General features: G+C 44.6%; 1 protein-coding gene across 2 annotated transcripts in view; it reads right to left on the bottom strand.

The window, feature by feature from the left end:
* Positions 1 to 263: 263 nt before the first annotated feature.
* Positions 264 to 20,094, bottom strand: part of PAQR8 (progestin and adipoQ receptor family member 8) — a 63,883-nt gene continuing 44,052 nt past the window's right edge. Inside the window, exons 1-2 of one of the 2 annotated variants that reach the window (XM_063442035.1) lie at positions 14,574 to 14,631; positions 264 to 1,950 (exon numbers count right to left, since the gene is read on the bottom strand). In XM_063442035.1, the coding sequence (XP_063298105.1) occupies positions 842 to 1,903 (1,062 nt within the window). In that variant the 5' untranslated portion in view covers positions 1,904 to 1,950; positions 14,574 to 14,631 and the 3' untranslated portion in view covers positions 264 to 841. Of the gene's footprint in view, positions 1,951 to 14,573; positions 14,632 to 20,094 lie in introns of those variants that run through there. The other variant, XM_063442034.1, reaches the window with a different exon arrangement.

A 20,094-nucleotide genomic window follows, 5' to 3' on the forward strand; every position in this document is an offset into this window, starting at 1 on the left:
TTGGTCATCTACAAGACATTTTCAATCAAATGAATTCATCTATAAAATGCCCATGCTTTTTGCTTTTCAAAACATTTCATATATTTTTTTTTTTATAATTATGGATAATCTTCATGTATTGCAAGCAGCCGAGTTTCAATGGCTGCCCAGAGCCTGACTCGTTGCTCGAAAAGCCAACCTGACCTATAAGATATGGTGACATTTACTTCCAGTCATCTTGATTTCCATCATGGTGGCCTCCACACTTACATAGGAGATCTTCCCCATAAAGGAAGATCTCCAGGAAGAAGATATCGCTACGTTTTCAAATTATGGCTATATTATATCAGTAGACTGGAGTTGGGCAAACCTTTCCTAACAAAATAATGCCCTTTCTGTACTGAGCTCCCTTTTTTACACCTTTTGCAAGGCAGCCAGAAGTTATCAGCTTCTACCAAAAAGGGAGAACAAGGTAATCAATCACACCCCTCACTGGCATACATTCAATATATATATGTATTCAACATTATATTTACAAATTATTAAGTGCGTAACTGTGAAACGGACAATTTGGAAATATTTAATTTTGACCATTATTGTCTTTTGTTCTTTCTATGAATTAGAACCAAAACATGTATAAATTAATACATTTTAAGGTCGAAGATGCCCTTTAAGAAGTGCACCAACACTAAGTTGTATCTGCAAGTAGTGACAAGTACTTTGTCTATATAGTCTTATGTTGCACTTCCATCAGAAACATGACTTTTAGCCCTGTTAATACACAGTCTTATTTTACTATACAGTTTAGTCAGAGTGTTACATTGTTAATTTAAAAAATATATATAATAAAATAGCACCACTGCTAGAAGTCTTTCTCGGCTAGCTGCTTTTTGATCTTTTGTTGTAGATAAATTGCAGAGACAGCACTGCTTAATATAAGCAGGAAGAAGGATATACATGACATTTGGGTGTATCCGGAGCTGTACCGAACTCTAAAGTGCTCCTGCCTAGTGTTATAGTCTAGAAGAACTCCCTCCAGTTGTGACAACGTGCATAGACCTAAAAACACGTGAAATATTTGATGTCCATGTCCTACAATGTCACAACAACCAGGGAAATATTTTTCTGGAACTGGACAGGAGAAGAAATAAGCACCAATGATGAAGAAAATGATCTGCAGACAGTGGAACCAAAAAGACATATCTGTACAGCTGTCCAGGTGACAATTCAATATGCGGTGAATGACTGGGCTTATATCTAAGAGATACGCGAGACCAGCTGGGACAACCTGGCATAGTTTCCTCATGACAGGGTAGGGTCTTCTGTAACGATATTTTGCATAGCAGCAACCTATACACGACATCCACCCGAGGAAAGCAGCTCCTGGTAAATAGAAAGGCCAGGCTACATCATACCACCCTTGGTTAGAGCTGTAGTAGTAGTGAGCCAAGGCACTCCCGTACTGATAAGTGCAAACTCCAACATAGTCCATGAAGTAAAACGAATAATGCGCCAGCTCTGATTTGGATTGCAGCAAGTGCGCAAGCATGCTGCAGGTAAGGTACGTTAATGAGGATAACACATAAATAACCAAAGGAAAGGACATCATATCCCAGGAAAAAGTCTCAGACTCTGCAAATGCTCGGAACCTGAGGAGAACAGCCAGGGCCACCAGAAGGTGCGTCCATACGTTGACAGACTCGTTGTGCTTCTGGAAAAGACTAAGAAAATAATACTTCCAGTTCTGGTTTGTGGGTCTATACCCTGTCTGGATGTAGGGCTCTCTGAAAATTCGAGGAACATCAGACTCCATGACAGTAGATGGCATTTTTGGGAACCCACTTTCCAAGATCCGAGGTAATCTTCGCAGTTGCTGGGCAATAACAGACAATGAACTGATACATTCCACGATTGCTGTAGACATTGCACAAGAGATGTCCTACCAAATATTTAGCACAATATCCCTTGGACCTGTAATGAAGAAAGGAAAGTTTCATCATAACATATTCTGAGGTTCTACCAGAATTATTCCAATACACAATTTCGAACAGTATTGCAAATGAATAATAATGTCCTTTCAGACATATTCCTATCTGTAAAATGTATTTATTTATAAAATATTTTACCAGAAAGGGTACATTGAGATTTCTCTCATTTTCAACTATGTCCTGTCTGATTTATCACATTACTAATCAAGAAAAATATTTGAGGATAAAACCATTAATATTCGTTAGTCAGTTTTTACCCCTGTCTAGACAGCTTATAGCATCTTTCTGCTGTCTAATTTTTAAACTGGTCATCGAAATCGACAAATAATCAGTTATGGCACACGGCAAATAATCTCTGATGATCAAACGTCACCGCTATACAATGCTTTGTGATGTAAATGCCAAGATACTATCGTGGTAATGAAATTTCTTAAAAAATCCCATTCATTTTTTTTTAGTAACAAGCACAGAGAACTCCTGAGAGCTCCTGCTTAATTTTCACAGTAAACATCCTGGATATATTGTAATTTTAAATAAAAAATAAATAAAATAAAATAAACATATTTACTTGATTATCTTTATGGGGTTGGAAAATGTTTCTACTCAAACTAGGCCCTGCCTGCGCCTGCAATGAACTGGATAGTGATGTCAAATGCTAGTATACATTTAAAAGAAAATGGAGCAAAAAAATAAAAAGAAGCCAATTGGGCAACCTAACCAGTAGAGTTCATTGCCATTGCCCCAGTTTAGTATCACCCTATTGTTAAGCAGTTTGATATTAAAGGAACACGCCAATTATAAAAATCAATATTTTCTTAAGAATTGGTTGTCTTCCTTTATTAGTTTAGATAAATGGCCCTCATTTAAGAAAAAAAAAAGGGGGGGTTAAAACTGCAATTAAACTTATCTTTAATCCAGGACGACTGCAGCCCAATTCACCCTCGATGAAGTTACCAACTTGAAATGATTCTTATAGGGAAGTGCTGAGAACATCTGGTGCATTGCTGGTTCCAGCATACATGGATACAAGATGTAGCATAGATTCAGTTAGTGAATCTATTTTACTCTGAAGCCCCTATTGGCTTTCTGTCTGCCAGTCACTACAGTAGTGAGAATTGCGAGAAATGCCACTTCTCAGAAACAGGAGGTCCTTCAATGACAGGGCTGCAGGGCCAGGATCATTTCTTAAAAATCACTTCATTGCGATTATATCCTTTTGGTAGTTAGACTGTCTCTTCAACTAAGGGCCTTCTTGGTGCTGAGGGACCATCATATCTGGGCTTCATTGATAATGCAGCTATAACACATATGCAGAGGCGTAACTAGAAACCACGGGGCCCTGGTGCGAAAACAGTCCTGCCCCCCCCCCCCGACATATACCACCCCGCCACCCTCCCCTCATACGTCTACCACCCCCCTCCCATACATTTTCCCCTTCCCCCCACACATGCAAACAGATACACATATAGACACAAACACACTCACACATAGACACAGACACACATACATACAGACACATACATACAAGCACACACAGACACATATATACAGACACACATATATACACACAAACACACACATACATGCAGACAGACACACATACATACTGACACACAGACATACAGACACACATACAAATAGACACACAGACAGACATACACACACACACACACATACAGACACACAGACAGACAGACAGACAGACACACACACACACAGACACACACACATCCAGAGAAACATTCATAAAGACACACATATCTTTCCCTGGGGTCCAGTGGCTCCTCTCCTTCCTCCCGCATGGCTCCCGGTGGTAGCTGGGAGGAAGTGACAGGGGCAGTCACTTCCTCCCAGCATCTGACATCAAAGGGGGTCCGGTCATGCTGCTAAAGCGCTGACCGGACCCCCTGGAATACATAGCATCGGGTGGCCCTAACAGCATGGGCCACCCAATGGGCCCCTGAACACGCGGCCCCGGCCCATGCGGTGTAACAGCCCGGTCGCAGCTGCGACCCCTGCGACCACGGTAGTTCCGCCACTGCCATTTTCAATTGAATTGAAAATGTTTCCAATTCAGTAAATTTCCAGCTCACATACCTGCTAACTTACCCTGGCTACCTACTGGGTGAGGCTGCATTGAGGCCTGGCAAAGGGGCGGACCTGCCCCTAAAGTGGGTGGCCAGGCGGACTGACAGTCTGCCACCGCCTACAGACCATGTTTGGAGCGCTGCTGAAGTTCTCCGAGCACGGTCCTAATCTCCAGTCGCCTCCAGATTGCAAAATGTGGGGCAGTTCTATGTGACCTATTTTTGCAGGGTCTGTACCCCAAAATGCAGGACTGTCCCAGCAAATTCTGTTGAAACCTATGAACTATTTATTTTTAACCATTGCAGTTGCCTGGTCAATGCCCAACAAATCAGCAGTTCATGAGGGGGCGTGGCTTGGACTCCGAGAGTGATGACAGCCTGACTCCGGAGCTCCGCACCGAAGGCTCAGCAAACAGCCCTGTAATCAGCGATTACCGACAGCTCAGTCCCCCAAAAGTGAAGCCAGCATGAGCGGAACACCGGCGCTACCCTCACATCCTCCAACAATGTCACAGAGGAAAGCAGCGAAGAAACAAAGAGGGGATAATCCCTCCGTCGCGGACATGCTGTCCGCCATTAGACCTGCGCCACGTGGTACTCACGGAGCTGAAAGCCCAGCGGGCGCTTCCTCCCCGAGCCCCCCAGCAACTCCGGCATCGCTTTATGGGCATGCCGAGGACCCTCAAAGTGCGATCCTGCACTCACTGGAGGAGGTAAAGGGGTACTTGGCAGGAGAGATAGAGAGGACGGCCAGGGAAGTGAAGGCCGAAATACAGGCAATCGGCATCAGAACGGAGGCCCTGGAAAGCAGGTTAGAAACTGTGGTTACAGCACACAACGACAACACCACTGCCACCAATGCTATCCTGACCAGGGTAGCAGAGCTCGAAATGGAACTAGAAGACAGTTCCAATAGAACAAGGCGCAACAACATGAGAGTACGCGGCCTGCCAGAAGAGGTACAAGATGGCGACTTGGAGCGGGTAATGGCGGAGTGCTTTCGCGCCAGCCTGCCACAGATCACGGACAACTTATGGCACATCGACAGGATTCACAGAGCATTGCGTGCCAAGGGCCCACAAAATAGCCCACCCAGAGATATTATTATCAGATGGCACTTCTACTCCACGAAAGAAGCAATACTTAAGCAGAGCAGAAATCACCAATACAAGTACAAAGGAGTGGTGCTCCAGATCTATCAAGACATCGCCCCAGCAACTCTGGCAAGGAGAAGGGAATGGAAACCCATCGCAGACCTCATCAGAGCAAAAGGCCTACGATTCGCCTGGGGATTCCCCTTTAAGATGCTAATATTCAATGGCCCGAGACCTACAGTCCTAACACCATCTATGGACCCCAGGGGAGTCCTTCGTGAACTGGGCATCCAAGTACCAGAAGACCTCATCCTGCCAACAAGAGGCCCCAGGGCACTAGACCTCCTCCCCAGGGACTGGTCGGAGCACAGGGCGCATCACGCTTGAGCAGCCGTGGCGGCGGTCCGCACTGGAGGGACTTAAACAGCGGACATTGGGACACGCAAGTTGATTCATAGTTTAATGTTGACTTTATTCGTTTTACATATTTGAGACACTAAGGCTGGCAATACAGCTCTAAGGACATGGGGGACAGAAGTGGCATGGGGATCGCGACACGGGGGGGGGAGGGAACAAAACACCGTAATGAGGGGGATAAAAAAACAAACAAAAAAAAAAAACAAAAAAAAAAAACACACACACACTGGAAAGGGATATAGAAATATTTAGGTTGTGGTCCCACTCAGGGACAGACGTGAGTTGTCCTCCCTCGGCCGAGCATGGGTCTCGCCGGTAGTGGACGAGAGGGAGGCCCCCGTGGACCTGGGCTGGGGGGGAGCCGGCTCTATGCCACAATTTGGGGTGGGGCGGGGTGGGGGGGCTTGTGGGGCGGGGGTGGGCACGCACAAGGGACCTCCCTGGGTAGAATGCGCCCTTTCCCCCCCTCTCCCCCCTCCTCCCTCCCCTCCTCCCCCCCCTCCCCTCCCCGGAGACTGGGGGTCATGGGTCATTAGGCCGAGACAGTACCACAAGAACAGCACTCAAATGTCAGGATAAACGTCAGGAAAACATCCCCCCCCTCCCCCCGAGAGGGATAATAATCTAATAGAGAGCCGGACTCTGGGGGCCAGAGGCCGGGACTACCCCACGTCATGTTCATACAAGCTTAGGTAGAAAGATGTTAAGAGCCTTGCCACGGTGCTCGATGGCTGTACACTTGCCCCGCCTGAGACTACCTCTCGACGCGGCGAGTGGCCACCCCCGATCGCCTGGCGGACAATAAGACCGGGATATTGGATTCGATGAGAAGGAGGTTGAGGAGGAAACGACCTAGGACAGGCCTGGGTCAAGGTTGTAAATGTTATGTTTCCTTGTTACAATGCAAGTTTTCTTACCCCATTTTGTGTCTTTCCCTACCCCCACCCTCACCCGCACGAAGACAAGGTTCACCCGACAACCACTCGGGGGGGACCGCCGGGACGCACGCCGCACAACGGAGAATGCACAGTACTACGAGCCGTCCGCAAGCACAAGGTACAAAAGCACACTATCCATAACACAACATGGAGCTTAAACTGACCTCACTAAATGTCAACGGTCTCAATGTCCCGAACAAACGTAGACTGCTACTACGGGAGCTACATAGACAGAGGGCAGATATAGCGTTCATTCAAGAGACCCACATACCGAACACATCTAAAATACAAATCACAGACCACATATACACAAGAGCATACGCAGCCAGAACACTCCGCAAAACAAGAGGAGTAGAAATAGTCATACACAAACGATGTCCAATGGTGATACAGGCCACACAAAAAGACCCAGAAGGCAGGTACATCATAATCACGGGAACAATCAACTCCACAACATACCACCTCATTAATATATACGCCCCCAACACCCCAGAAGCAACATTCTGGAAGACGCTAGAAACCCTAATAACCTCACTGACAGGGGGCATACTGATCCTGGGGGGGGACATGAACGCAGCGCCGTGTCCCGCGGTCGACCGCAGCGGTAGGGCGGGTCAGCCCAGATCGCACGGTATGGGCGGCCAGGACCGCCTCCTTAACAAATTTATCCAGAACACGGGGTTGTTGGACCCCTGGAGACTGCAACACCCGAGCTCGCTAGACTATACCCACTACTCAGCAGTACACTCCACATACTCTAGAATCGACCTATTCCTCACAAACCAGCAGGGCATGAGATGGGTTAAGTCAACAGCAATAAACCAAATTTCGTGGTCAGACCATGCCGATATAGCCATTACCCTGAAGACACCGGGGCCCTACACCCCAGGGAGATGGAGACTAAATAACTCCCTTCTTAAAAACCCAGAGGTCCTGGAGCAGCTCCAGACAGAAATAAATAACTACTTCCAGCTAAACACCACCGAGGACCTATCCCCAACCATAATATGGGCAGCCCATAAAGCAGTCCTGAGGGGGACATTAATTAAGATAGCAACTTACCACAAAAAACAAAAACTAGCAAAGCTCATAGACCTGCAGACGGCTTTACGCACAAAGGAAATGCAACATAAACAGAATCCCACACAAGACAAACTAGACGAAATACAGAACATCAGACGAACCCTGAGGGACCTCCTCTTAGACGAGGTGAGCAGGGACATCACCCGGTCGAGAAGACTTTTCTATGAAAAGTCCAACAAGATGGACACGTTATTAGCTAGGGCCCTCAGACCCAAACAAAAACATAAACACATTACGTCCATCACCAACGACAGGGGCCAAACCCTTACATCTCCGCAGGACATAGCAGAAGAATTCACTAACTTTTTACAAAAACTGTATAACCACTCCCCCGGAAGGGATGACACGAATAAACAACACGTTGAGGCAGTCGCAAAATTCCTAGAAGGGGTAAACCTCCCCAGGCCCAATAGGGAAGACCTAAATGACCTGGAGGCACCAATTACAATAGAAGAGGTGGAAAGGGCCATAGGGGCTATAGAGGGCAATAGGGCCCCGGGACCCGATGGGTTTGACGGGGCCTATTATAAAGCACTAAGGACAGAACTAGTGCCAAACCTTACGGCTATGTACCAAGACTGGATGGAAGGGGGACGGCCCAATGCGGAGCTGGCCACGGCAGACCTGATACTAATCCCAAAGCCAGGGCGGGATGACAGGAAAGTAACCAATTACCGCCCCATTTCCCTCATCAATGTGGACACTAAAATCTACGCTAAACTCCTGGCCAACAGGCTGGGAAATATTCTGCCCAGATTGGTCCATGCAGACCAGGTGGGCTTCGTGCCAACCAGGCAACTGTACGAAAATACTAGACGGGCGGTGGACCTGATCTGGTGGGCCGGACAGACTCGAACGCCTTCTCTCGTCCTGTCTTTGGATGCAGAGAAGGCCTTCGACAGGATCCAATGGCATTACTTGTTCGCCCTCCTGCGCCATATAGGCTTACCAGACAACTACATCACAGCGGTTAGAGCACTGTACACATCCCCACAGGCTCAGATAGCCATACCAGGAGCGACCCCGAAACCATTCAAGTTAAGTAATGGCACAAGGCAGGGCTGCCCGCTCTCGCCGCTTCTCTTCATATTGGCCCTAGAACCCCTCCTGCACAAGATCAGGGACCACCCTAAAATAAAAGGACTGACAATAGCAACAGAACAATATAAGGTCTCTGCATACGCAGACGACATCATGCTAACGATCACTGATTTGAAAAGTTCCCTCCCAAGCCTGATTCACCTACTAGAGGACTTCACACAGGTATCGGGGTATAAAATAAATCTAGAGAAGTCAGAGGCTATGCCGCTGGGGTTGACGGCAGAGGACGCGGCGCTGATAGGGACGACAACACATATCAAACTAAACCAACAACACATAAAATACTTAGGAGTACGACTGACGACGGACATCACACGACTATACCAGGAAAATTACACGCCAATGATAAAAACGCTAATCAAGGACTTAGAAAAATGGCATGAAAAGCCGATCTCTTGGATCGGTAGGCTTCACGCTATCAAAATGAATGTTTTGCCGAGGATGTTATTCCTGTTCCAGGCACTGCCCATCAAAGTCACGAAAGGGGATCTTCAACTCCTACAAACCACAATAGATAAGTTTGTTTGGGCACACAAAAGACACAGAATAGCCAGACGTACACTCTACAGACCAAAAGGACTGGGGGGATTGGGGCTGCCCAACTTCCATTTATACTATCTATCAGCACAATTAGCCCAAATAATAGAGTGGCATTCACCCCCCGAGACACGTAGATGGGCGGACTTGGAATCACTCATGATGGGATCGGACCTCCCCCAATACTGGATCTGGGTCCCAAAACCAGACAGACCAACACTACGCACAACCTGCCCAGCAATCACCAATTCCATCAGAATATGGGAAGCCACCGCCCTTAAATACGCATTGACCAAAACACCCTCACCCCTCACCCCTTACTTGAGAAACAAAGCATTCCCACCCGGCATGAGGGCAAGCGACTTTAAAGGATTGGAACATACGGGCATACAAAGGTACCACCATTTATACAATGGGGACACATTTAAAACATTTGAGGAGCTCAAACAAAATGCACCGCTACAAACAAGAGACCTCTTCAGGTACATCCAATTACGCGATCTCGCAAAACACCCCGAAATAAGAAAGGCAGCTAGGGCCCCACTGACCAGCTATGAGAAATTATGCATCACAGAATCACCACGCAAGGGCTTGATCACCACACTATATGCACAACTCAGCGCCCCAGAAAGAGACGCAGAGCCCCTTACATACATCACCCAATGGGAAAAGGACCTACAACACACATTGGAAGGGGAGGATTGGAGGGACATCTGGGAAGCAGCAGCGAAGGTGTCCATATGTGTAACACTTCAGGAACAGGCTTACAAAACCCTCCTGAGGTGGTACACTACACCAGCCAAATTATATAGGATGGGGAAAACCACCACGGACACATGCTGGAGGGGATGTGGAGAGCGAGGATCCTACATCCACATGTGGTGGACATGCCCCAAAGTGGTAAGATACTGGTCGGACATTGAGACACTGTTGACGACAGTACTAGCTCGACCGATACACAAAGACCCATGGACCTATCTCCTAGCAAAACCACTAGACAACCTGACGGCAAGAGAACAGAAACTAATCAATAAAATTACCTTAGCAGCCAGAAGAGCGCTGACCCAGCAGTGGCTCAGCCCGGACACCCCTCCTATGCACAAAGTCATACACAAAATAAAAGACAACTGTTTGATGGACAAATTGACAGCACAAATACGGAACACCATGGGCACCTTCTCGAAAGTGTGGCAACCATGGGAGGACTATGTAGATAGGACGATACAGATACCATGAGACACACCAGACAGGCTTGACGACACAGTGTCTCATAAGTGCGGCGGGTGCACCCGGTGGGATCCCCTTTCCCCCCCCCCCTCTCTCCCCCCCCTCCTCCCTACTTACCCTAAAATCAAGTTCAGTCTGGAGCGACAGCCTAAACGGCCAAAAGCAAGATGCACTCTTTGTAACAGGGGCATCAAGTGAAATCAACAGACCCCCATTCATACGTTGATAGAATGGACCTACAGCAGTAGTAGGCTTCATGAACAAGGTTATACCTGGGCGTATGCTCACTAAAGACAGATCTCTAACAATACAACGCAGGACATGGGCACGCCAGGTAGCTTATTAGCACATCGATAGATAATCCACCGGGGTACACACCTAGGAGTAACAGATCAACGGGAGAATGGCAGAGGAGGAGGGGTGGATTACACACTTGTATTGCTCGTAAAATCAGAATAACGTGATGTGTTAATGCAAAGGTACACAGCGATTGGTTGCCACTGTAATGTAAGGAAGATAATGAGCATGTGTGAAAATTGTAACGCTCCATACCTGAACTCAAAAATAAAGAATTAAAAAAAAAAAAAAAATCAGCAGTTCATGCTAATGACACTGGCTTTAAAAAACAACCAAAAAAACCCAGCTATCAGTTCCTATTTGTATGTCAGTTGACATGTACAACATCTACATACAAAACACACTGTGTCACGTATCACCATGCAATACTTTGCTGTAGTTCAACTTGTATTGTCTTTACAGAGGCAATGCTACGAGTTCTACTCAGGGTGTCAAGTTAAATGTAATGACGTGATAATTGTCTGCAAACAATGTTTTAGGTGGAGGGATAGGAACCTATTAATGATAGTTTACTGGCTGTTTGACGTTGCCGTGGTACACAAAACAAAGCTGCTGGATACCATGAAACACACACACAAGTCATTGCTTAACAAGCAAACAGCACTCACAGAATATGTACAATGTGAGCACACACACAAAATTCTGATAAATGATACAACGTTATATATCCTTCAAGGTGTCAGACGTTAGGAACCAGACTTGATGATGCATCTCAACAGTATGGAACACAGTCTGACCAAGGGACGTGCCATACTGTAGTCTTAATAATATATGAAGACATATACACGTGGCTCAGTGTCTGTTCCAGAACCATAGGATTTCCAGATCCACCATGTTTTTTTTAGGATAGTCTTCATTAATTCATGAGCAGTCCTGTCCTGTCCTGTATGTAGCAATTATATGCAGGAGGGACATTTAATACCTAATCAAAGTAGTTCATTTAGGTTCCTCCATGATTAAAGTAGCTATTTCTAAACTGCAGTATATGAATTCTGCATACAACAGGGCAGCACCATCTCAAAAATTGAAGTATAAAATGTCCAGAAAACATGGTGGCTTTTGCAATCCTGGTTGGCCTAAATTTCGCAACTCAGCTTTCAGTTAACCACAATTTACGTTTTACTGGTTGATACGCTAAACAGCAAGTTGTAGTGACCTGTAAACTGAATTGTACATTTTAGGTCAAAATAGATGATTTGTCAAAATTCTCCAACTCAACTATAGCCACAGCTTGGCCATTTTGGCCTGAATTTAGCAATCTGATTTTTAAGGCTCTGTTCTCATATTATAACCTAAACTACATACTACGCTCACATCCACCCCTAGTACAGATGATTTCATTCATAAGGTGCCAACATCTAATAACATGTTTCTCACAATATGGAATCTATAATCTGTTTTAACAAGGTGCACACCTCTCATTCATCGGTCTGAGCAGAGCTTCATAAAACAGGTTTATATATTCTATTAAAAAAAAAACTCAGGCTCCGTGCAGGATTAATGGTCTTGTTATTGCTAAGTAACAGGTATCCAACACAAAATTCCATTTGTCCCTTTGCCCTTCCTGTTTCAGAGTATTATTTTGGTGCGTCAAGAGTGATCACAATCAGCATTGAGTGGTTAATGTACACAATCAATAGATCCCACGCATTTCATATCTTATCATACATATTTTATACACAACGTTTTCATGGAGACAATGGGTCATCTTTCTGGTAAATAATTCTTGGTGGAAAATACTAAGTGTGGTGCAATGGGCGTTAGCATCCTGCTGGATTCCATGTTCACTGCTCCACTTCTAGAACATTCCATTAGTATAGCTTTTTAGAACTACAGCCCGATGCATCACAAAGCATATTTATCACACATTCTGCCAGCAGCTGGTTGATTTGCGAGAGGTGAAAAATATGTTTTACCCAACAGTGTCAAAGGAATAAAGGAAGAAAGAGCTATTTAAAGCCACAGCATTGGGCCCCCTCCTATCTTGTCACCCAAAGTACATGTAAATAACAGGGAACTTATCATAGTCTTAAGTACGGCGGTGGGGGACTCTATTATAACACATTGTGAGCTGTAGGGTGCAGGCTATGGAGTGTGCCTCTCGTCTTTCCTACCAGGCATAGTGCCAGCGGGGTGCCAAGCTCCCTCCACTCCATTCAAACAGATAAGGGTCCCTGTTGATCCAGCGCATGAAAAAACAAATAAATAATTACACCCAAATCAAAGGGTATGAAGAGACATTTACATTGACTGATTCGTGTAAGGCTAATGTTGCGGGGTGGGATCTACAGTGTATATTCACTACATTTGAGTACACTGTAGCAAATTAAAACGAGTGGCAAAAACTAGATTTAAATACCAAGCTGTAACTTTAGCAGAGTTTTTAGCAGAATTTTCATGACCAGTTCTCTATTTAGGCCTAATTTTGCCACTAGGATTCCAGCTCACTATAATTTGGTGAATATTAGCCATTAGGCGAACCACCTGACGCCCAGGCTCTGATGGTCCCATGTTTGAGCCTGGCGTTATGGCTCTGTATGTGCCCTCTCACTGCAATCGAGGAAGGTTTGTGGTCGGCCCAGAACTCCCTTGCAGCCCCCCGGCACTACTCAATGACTCAGAGCACCACAACTAGGGCAATGAGTCATTGACTGAGTGCTGGAACAGCAAGGAAGTTTTTTAAGTGATCTGCACCCAATATTGGGAAAGACCACAATACTTCCCCACTAGACCACCATGGAATGGGTCTCCACAGCTCTGCTGGACCACCAGGGATACATAGGTTCCAACAGTCACAAGCTTGCTGGATTAGTCCTGCGTTTTGAGGTACTGTACATGCAAATATATTTCCTGGGGACCTGTCAAACATTTTGAAATCTGCGAGATAACCCCCTCTCTCTACTAGCATATACAGGAAAGCTCAACCTCCCCTTCACACAGTTCACAGTCTCTTACGCTCACACACACACACACACACACACACAATGCAGCCGCAACACACACACACACACATACTATGCAGCCGCAACACACATATATGCACACACACACACACCATGCAGCTGCAACACACACACACACACACAAACTCAGGCACACGCACACCAAGGGCTCTAGGAGGGGGGCCCGATCTTGCATTCTGCCTAATCATAATATTAATCTCGATTTATTGTAAGGTAATTACTGACATTCACAAAAAAAAAGTTTTCAAAAATAAAACATATAGTACAGCGTATATTTATAGACATACAGTGTTTTCACTAAAATTCAAATTTTTCAAGAATTCAACATAAATTTCAAATTAAATGCCAAAATATCAAAAGTGCAACAATTCTTCAAGTCAGTTATGGCTTCGTAGACCTTAAATTTGAAATTCACTATGAATTCCCGACAATCCTCACTTCAGTTAATAAACCTGATACTGCAACATGTTTATAAGAAGCCAAGACTTACAGCATATATTTATCCCATGTACAGCCCTATAAGCAGACTGATAGCCCCCATACTTACAATAAACTCTGTATATCAATGCTTTCCTGGAGTAGCAATTGGAAAAAAATCTGTTGAATTTTGAAGCTGTCTGGAAATATTCAGAAATCAGATGTTTTTTATTTTGCAGTATATCCACCCAATTCTACAAGAATCTATCATAAAGGTTGCCATTGGTAGCGATACGATTTTAGGTAGCATTGCTTCCCCGGCAGTTAGAGTTCGCAAAGTTCTATTTTAGGGAGTCATTATTACATCTTTGTCCTGTCCTCTTACCCCTGTAACTGGCACAGTGGCTCTCGGTTTCAGTCACTCTCAGAAGTTCTTCGTGACGTTACAAAACAATGAAACCAGCTCAACAACTCTGGGCTTTTAAAGGCATACACACCTACTTCCTTATCTTGTTTTAGTGGCTGTAACCAGGCAGGTATTGTGTGGGCGTTACACAAGCAATGGATGACACAAATCTGCCATTTAGTACAAAAAAAAGGTTTTTTTCCCAGAGCTCTGATACTCATAATTATTTTTATTATTTTTTCATTCAGAGTTTATTTATTTTATTATGCATAAAAGATTACAACATTGCTTGTATTGCCACAACAGCTCTGACAAGCGCGGTGTTCATAAAGTGTTAAACATGTTTGTGGCATGAAAATAACTTGCACATATTTTAGTTAATTAAACGTTTCATAGTATTGTTAACAAGTTTAACGTGAGAATAATAAAAGTAAAGAAACATAAGCTTAATATCAAATGAAATTGTAGCAAGTATGTGCCATGAGGAACAGTGCACTGTTTGCGTAATTTTTACATACATCAGGGAAGGCAAATATGTGCATCAAGGATAATATGTCGCTTTACAATTTCATGGTATAGCGTATTATTTAACTGCAGAACAGAAAATAACTTAAGCCTACAGCACACAGTTTAATCAAATTATGTCACTATGTATGTCAGTTCCAAAACGTTATACTAATTGAAGTCTGAATATCACAACAGTGTCGAGACATTATACTTGATTTAATAGCCATTTATGTCAGGTGGTTCTAGTTGTGATGAAATTATAAGTTCCGTCGCACTCTGTCACTTTAAGTCAAAGTTTAATTATGGTGCGAGGCGATAATTGTTTCTAATGATAAGACAGTACATTTAGGCGTAGAAAAAGAAAGCCCATTTCTGCATAAGGTGCACATCTAGCATATCTAGCCTACCTAATCTAGGCCAGCGTCCGAACATTTAACCTAAGTCAGTATAACCGACAGTTTAATATTAAGCATTATGTAAGCTATAGTAGCCATTAAAGGCACAGGTTTGCTGTGTTTATTTAGGCAGTACAGTCCATCCCTACCTGTATACTGGTTTAAAGCATAGTTAAGCATAATTAGCTAAACAGTAATAACATAAATCAGTGCAAAGCGTAGTATCGGTCACATCATGTTATAAAACAAAATTATTCCCGCCTGAGAAGGAGAGACATAAAAAAGGGGAAGAAAGGGCCTACGTGAAGTCCCCAATTAAGCACCAGTGAGAATATGTCTCAGAGGCCAAAAAGGGGTCTTGTGCCGTGCACGCGCGGCCAGGCATAATAATACACCTGAGGTAAAATAATAGAGGAAAGAAATTAAGAGAATGGTAATGGAAATAGATCCTATGCACTGTTGCCTTCACAGAGGCATTATGAATCAGAAAATAGACATATATTGCATTTAGTCGCCTGCGCGGAGGCACATAAGGCTACATTTATAGGCATTATTAGATAAATTGCGTTTAACCAATGTCGGCATAGCGCACTACACAGAAATAACTTGTTCTGGTTTAATTGGCGGCAATTTACTAACACATAACAATAATGCTTGTAAGAACAGAGTATGTGAACTTATGTTGCTTATAATTAACGGTACTAATAATACAGATTTTCTGCATGCTTAGAGCTTAAACCAGAAAATCAAATAAAGTTGACGGCCATATATTAAGCTTGGATTACATTTGCCCTCCGGCCTAACTGCTTAGTATGTGTTGAGAGAATTATGGTGTTGAATAGCATTTATTTATATCAGCTAAGGCGCTGGCATGCTGGTATCCTTTATATAATGTGGCAATCTGGTTATGGAGCCCTTTTGACTTTGGTGAAGTAGGCCTATATTAAGACCTTTTAATACGCCTATTTTAATAAGACATGAAATTATCTGGCAAACTAGAGATGCATTTATCAAGATACCTATCTTAAGCAAAAGCAATATCTTCATCTACCATATGCATACTGGTTGGCTAACAGCTATGTGCCAAGTTAATTTAATTAGAGGCTGGTACGCAAAATCTGCAATAATATTATCACCATATGTGAAGGTCATTATTACACGGCCCAAAACTGTCAGTTGTAACATGTAGGATTATAGAAAAGAAAAAATAATAAATAAACAAAAACTTATAAGGACATATGAAATATATGAAAATGTAAAAATACTAAATTCTTAATAAGTGCGGTACAAGCATAATGACCGCAGTTGGGGACTCTATAATGGTCCAGTCTGGGCCGTTCATGGCACAGCAACAACATGGCCCCAGTGCGCCGGGTTTCCATCCGTCCTCCCCAGACAGGACACTGTCTGCCCGCAGGGCTTTCTGTGGTTCTGTGGGCACTCAGGGCCAGAGGCCGTCTACTGGACCCCCACACCTAGGGCCTGAGCCCCTGCACCTCCCCAGCACCTCTCAAGCTTCTGTGGAGTGTAAGCCCCCAGTCTCTCCTGGTGCCGGCCACACACTTGGGGACGATGCACATCCCTCACAGCCACCGGTCCGCCGGAAGGCCCGCATCCTCTTAATCCACAGGACTCGCAGCACCAGGGACTCGACTCCCCTAGGTCCCCCACAGACTCAGTAAGTCTGGGCCGTCACTCCTTCGGTGGGCAGGTAGTCGGGGAATTATTTTAGTTGTCGGCGACATCTGTGGCCACATACGCTGTACTTGCCAGCCCTTCAGGAGCAGTTAATAGTCCCCATTACGTCTTCTTTTGTCGTAACGAGCTTAAATGTAACTTGGCCCTCATGACTCTGTTACTGGCGGGCTCCTTTGCGGCTGCCTTTACCAGTTCAGGAGGGCAGTCTGGGCCCAGCACGGGGAACTCCCGTCTCAGCGCGCTTCGCCTCCATGAGGCCAGATTACCCCACCGGCCGAGCCAGCAGCGTCCTTTACCTGGGTAAGTTGCTTTTATTTTTGAAGTCGTCTGTGGCCCGGCCCGCAGGATTAGCATGTATTATGACCGACTCATGGTTACTCAAGTCTGGTCTTACGGCCGCGGGTAGGCCTTGAAAGTCCTTGAAAGTCCTTTACTGTGCTCACAGCCTTCTTTCAGGGTCTAATTGGCATATTTTTAAAGCTGATGTTATCCTTGACTTTATTTCAGCGGGTAACCCGGTCTTTGCGCCTTCCGTGGGCGTTTCAGAGCCAGTTTAGTTTATTGGGGCCGGGAGCCATGTAAGTCTGCTGCCATGCGGCTCGACGGCCCGGTCCCCGATTCTCATAATTATTTATGTATTTTTAGAAGGAGGTGGATACGGGTTATTTTAGGTTCTGAGACTTATCTCACAGCTATTAAAATGTATATTTATTAGTAACTATTTCGAATATGTTTTCTTTTGAGCTGATCAATCTAGAATGTCCTTAAATTACACAACCCTCATATCCCCTAGCTAGGGAGCGTCGAAAATGCTTAGAATTCTAAAGACGCATAAGTACAATGATTCAAATGCCAACCGGTTAACAACACATAGCACCTTACGAAAGGTTGTTGAACATTTTGAATTCCCTGTGATTGATCATGAATGGATCTAGAGTACAAGCGGGGTTTACTAAATTTTTCTAGAATTTCGACTCCATTCCCGAAACATAGGAATAAGGCAAAATTTTTATTAGTGGTGCAGTTATACATTCTCTCTTTAACACATACCTAATTAACACTCATCATCATTCCTCATCAGCCACATATAAGTAAATCAATTTCACAAAAAAGGGAAAACAATTAAACAATCTCAGACATTTAAATAGATTTTCACGAGCCCATGTAGACACACAATAACATACATAACGACATAACTAGCAAGTCACATACATACATTTGTGGGGGGTGGGGTTTGGCCCTACAGGTATCAATGTCGCAACATGGTATCAGAGTGTGAGGAAGAGGCGGAAGCTGTCTCTGTTTCTGTATCGCCCAGAGACAGCAAGCTTCTCCAGCAAGAATAATTCTGCACACCGTCCATCTGCAAACACCAGTAATAATAATCTGGGTGGAGGTGAGGAAGAATAATTAAACTGGCAATTACGTATGCTATAAAGAGGCACATTGTACTGAATAAATAGCTTAATGCTCTTAAATAAAATAAATAAAAAATTACTGTATTCTGCAAGCTAATAGAAAAGCTGTCACGGCTTCTATTTTATCTTACTCAGTATTTTTAATTGTCTTTTCATGATTTAAAATACTTTCGAGCTGAACTACATATCCCATAAAGCATCACTGAGCAAGGGTTTATGGGTTATATACGCTCCCAACACTTTATCATCTATGCAGAAGATGTAGATATTCAGCACGAGGGCACACAGGATGAAGCCTCTACACGCCATGATGTAAGTTGCACTGGGTCATGATACGTTAAAGACTTACTCCAAGCACTATAACCACCATAGCACGCTGCCAGGACTACCCCAGCCTGGTTCCCCAGTAATGGGGCAAGCTCTTCCATGGGACCCTGCCAGGTTCCAAGGCTCCTTTCAGTGCTGGTTGATCCAATTGTCATTTATTGACTAAGAGTGTCAGTTGTCTGCTATTGTTCAATGCAATTCTGTGCATAAGAATTTGCACAGAATTGACATTAGCCATCTCCAGAGCCAAATTACCCTTGAGGGCCCGGGCTCAGACTGTCTCGGGGCCCCTTCGAGTTGTCAGGGACACCAAAAGGACTACCTGCATGGCCCTTTAGAAATCATTTCCTTGTGGTCCACAGTCTAATTACAGACCCTCGTAGCCAGGCATCCTGACACGTGTGCTCCCGTTCCCTCACAGAACGCTGGACCGGACTGCGGCTGCACCTCAAGTCCACTGGACTGTGTTTAACACTGCCTCTCCAAATTCTGCCACTCTCCCACACAGTGGTCACCCCTCATTCACCCTGTGACAGTCACACCCCACCCCACACCTTATCACAATCACTCCCCCTCACTTTATTACACTAACCACAACCTTGTCACAGCCACCTTCTAACTCTGCCACAATTACTCACTCTGCAAGTGTCACACTCACCCCTTCACCCTGTCACACAGCTCTCAGTTTCCTCTACACACAATACTCAGCCACTACACACACTCTCACACAAACAGAGATCAGGGATCTAAAGGGTCCCAATCTGGCACCCTGCCTAGGGTCCTGGGCAACCTTAATCCAGCTTTGGCCAATGATGCCCCAATAATGCTGCCAGAGGTGGTCACCTCTGGTAACAGAGGAGTTAAATGATTTATGTGCAGCATTACACAGTGAATCACTGAAGAGTTCATGGTGCTTGACCTACTTGACCTACTCATTCATCCATTCCATCCTTACCTGCAGTGGGACCCGGTGTGGAAGTTAGGTTTTGGATCTATATGGTGTCGCAGTGATCCAGCTTCTTCTTGTTGAGAATTAGTGTATCTCCAGCCTGGAAACCGAGTATTTACTTTGAAAGGCACTCCATGCACCATATCCACTAAAGTTTATAGTTGTGATTATGGTGTAAGCATTCTCCTGGCACCTGGAGTCAAGGT

This window comes from Pelobates fuscus, chromosome 2 (genome assembly GCF_036172605.1).
Source record: "Pelobates fuscus isolate aPelFus1 chromosome 2, aPelFus1.pri, whole genome shotgun sequence".
Classification (NCBI taxonomy): Eukaryota; Metazoa; Chordata; class Amphibia; order Anura; family Pelobatidae; genus Pelobates; species Pelobates fuscus.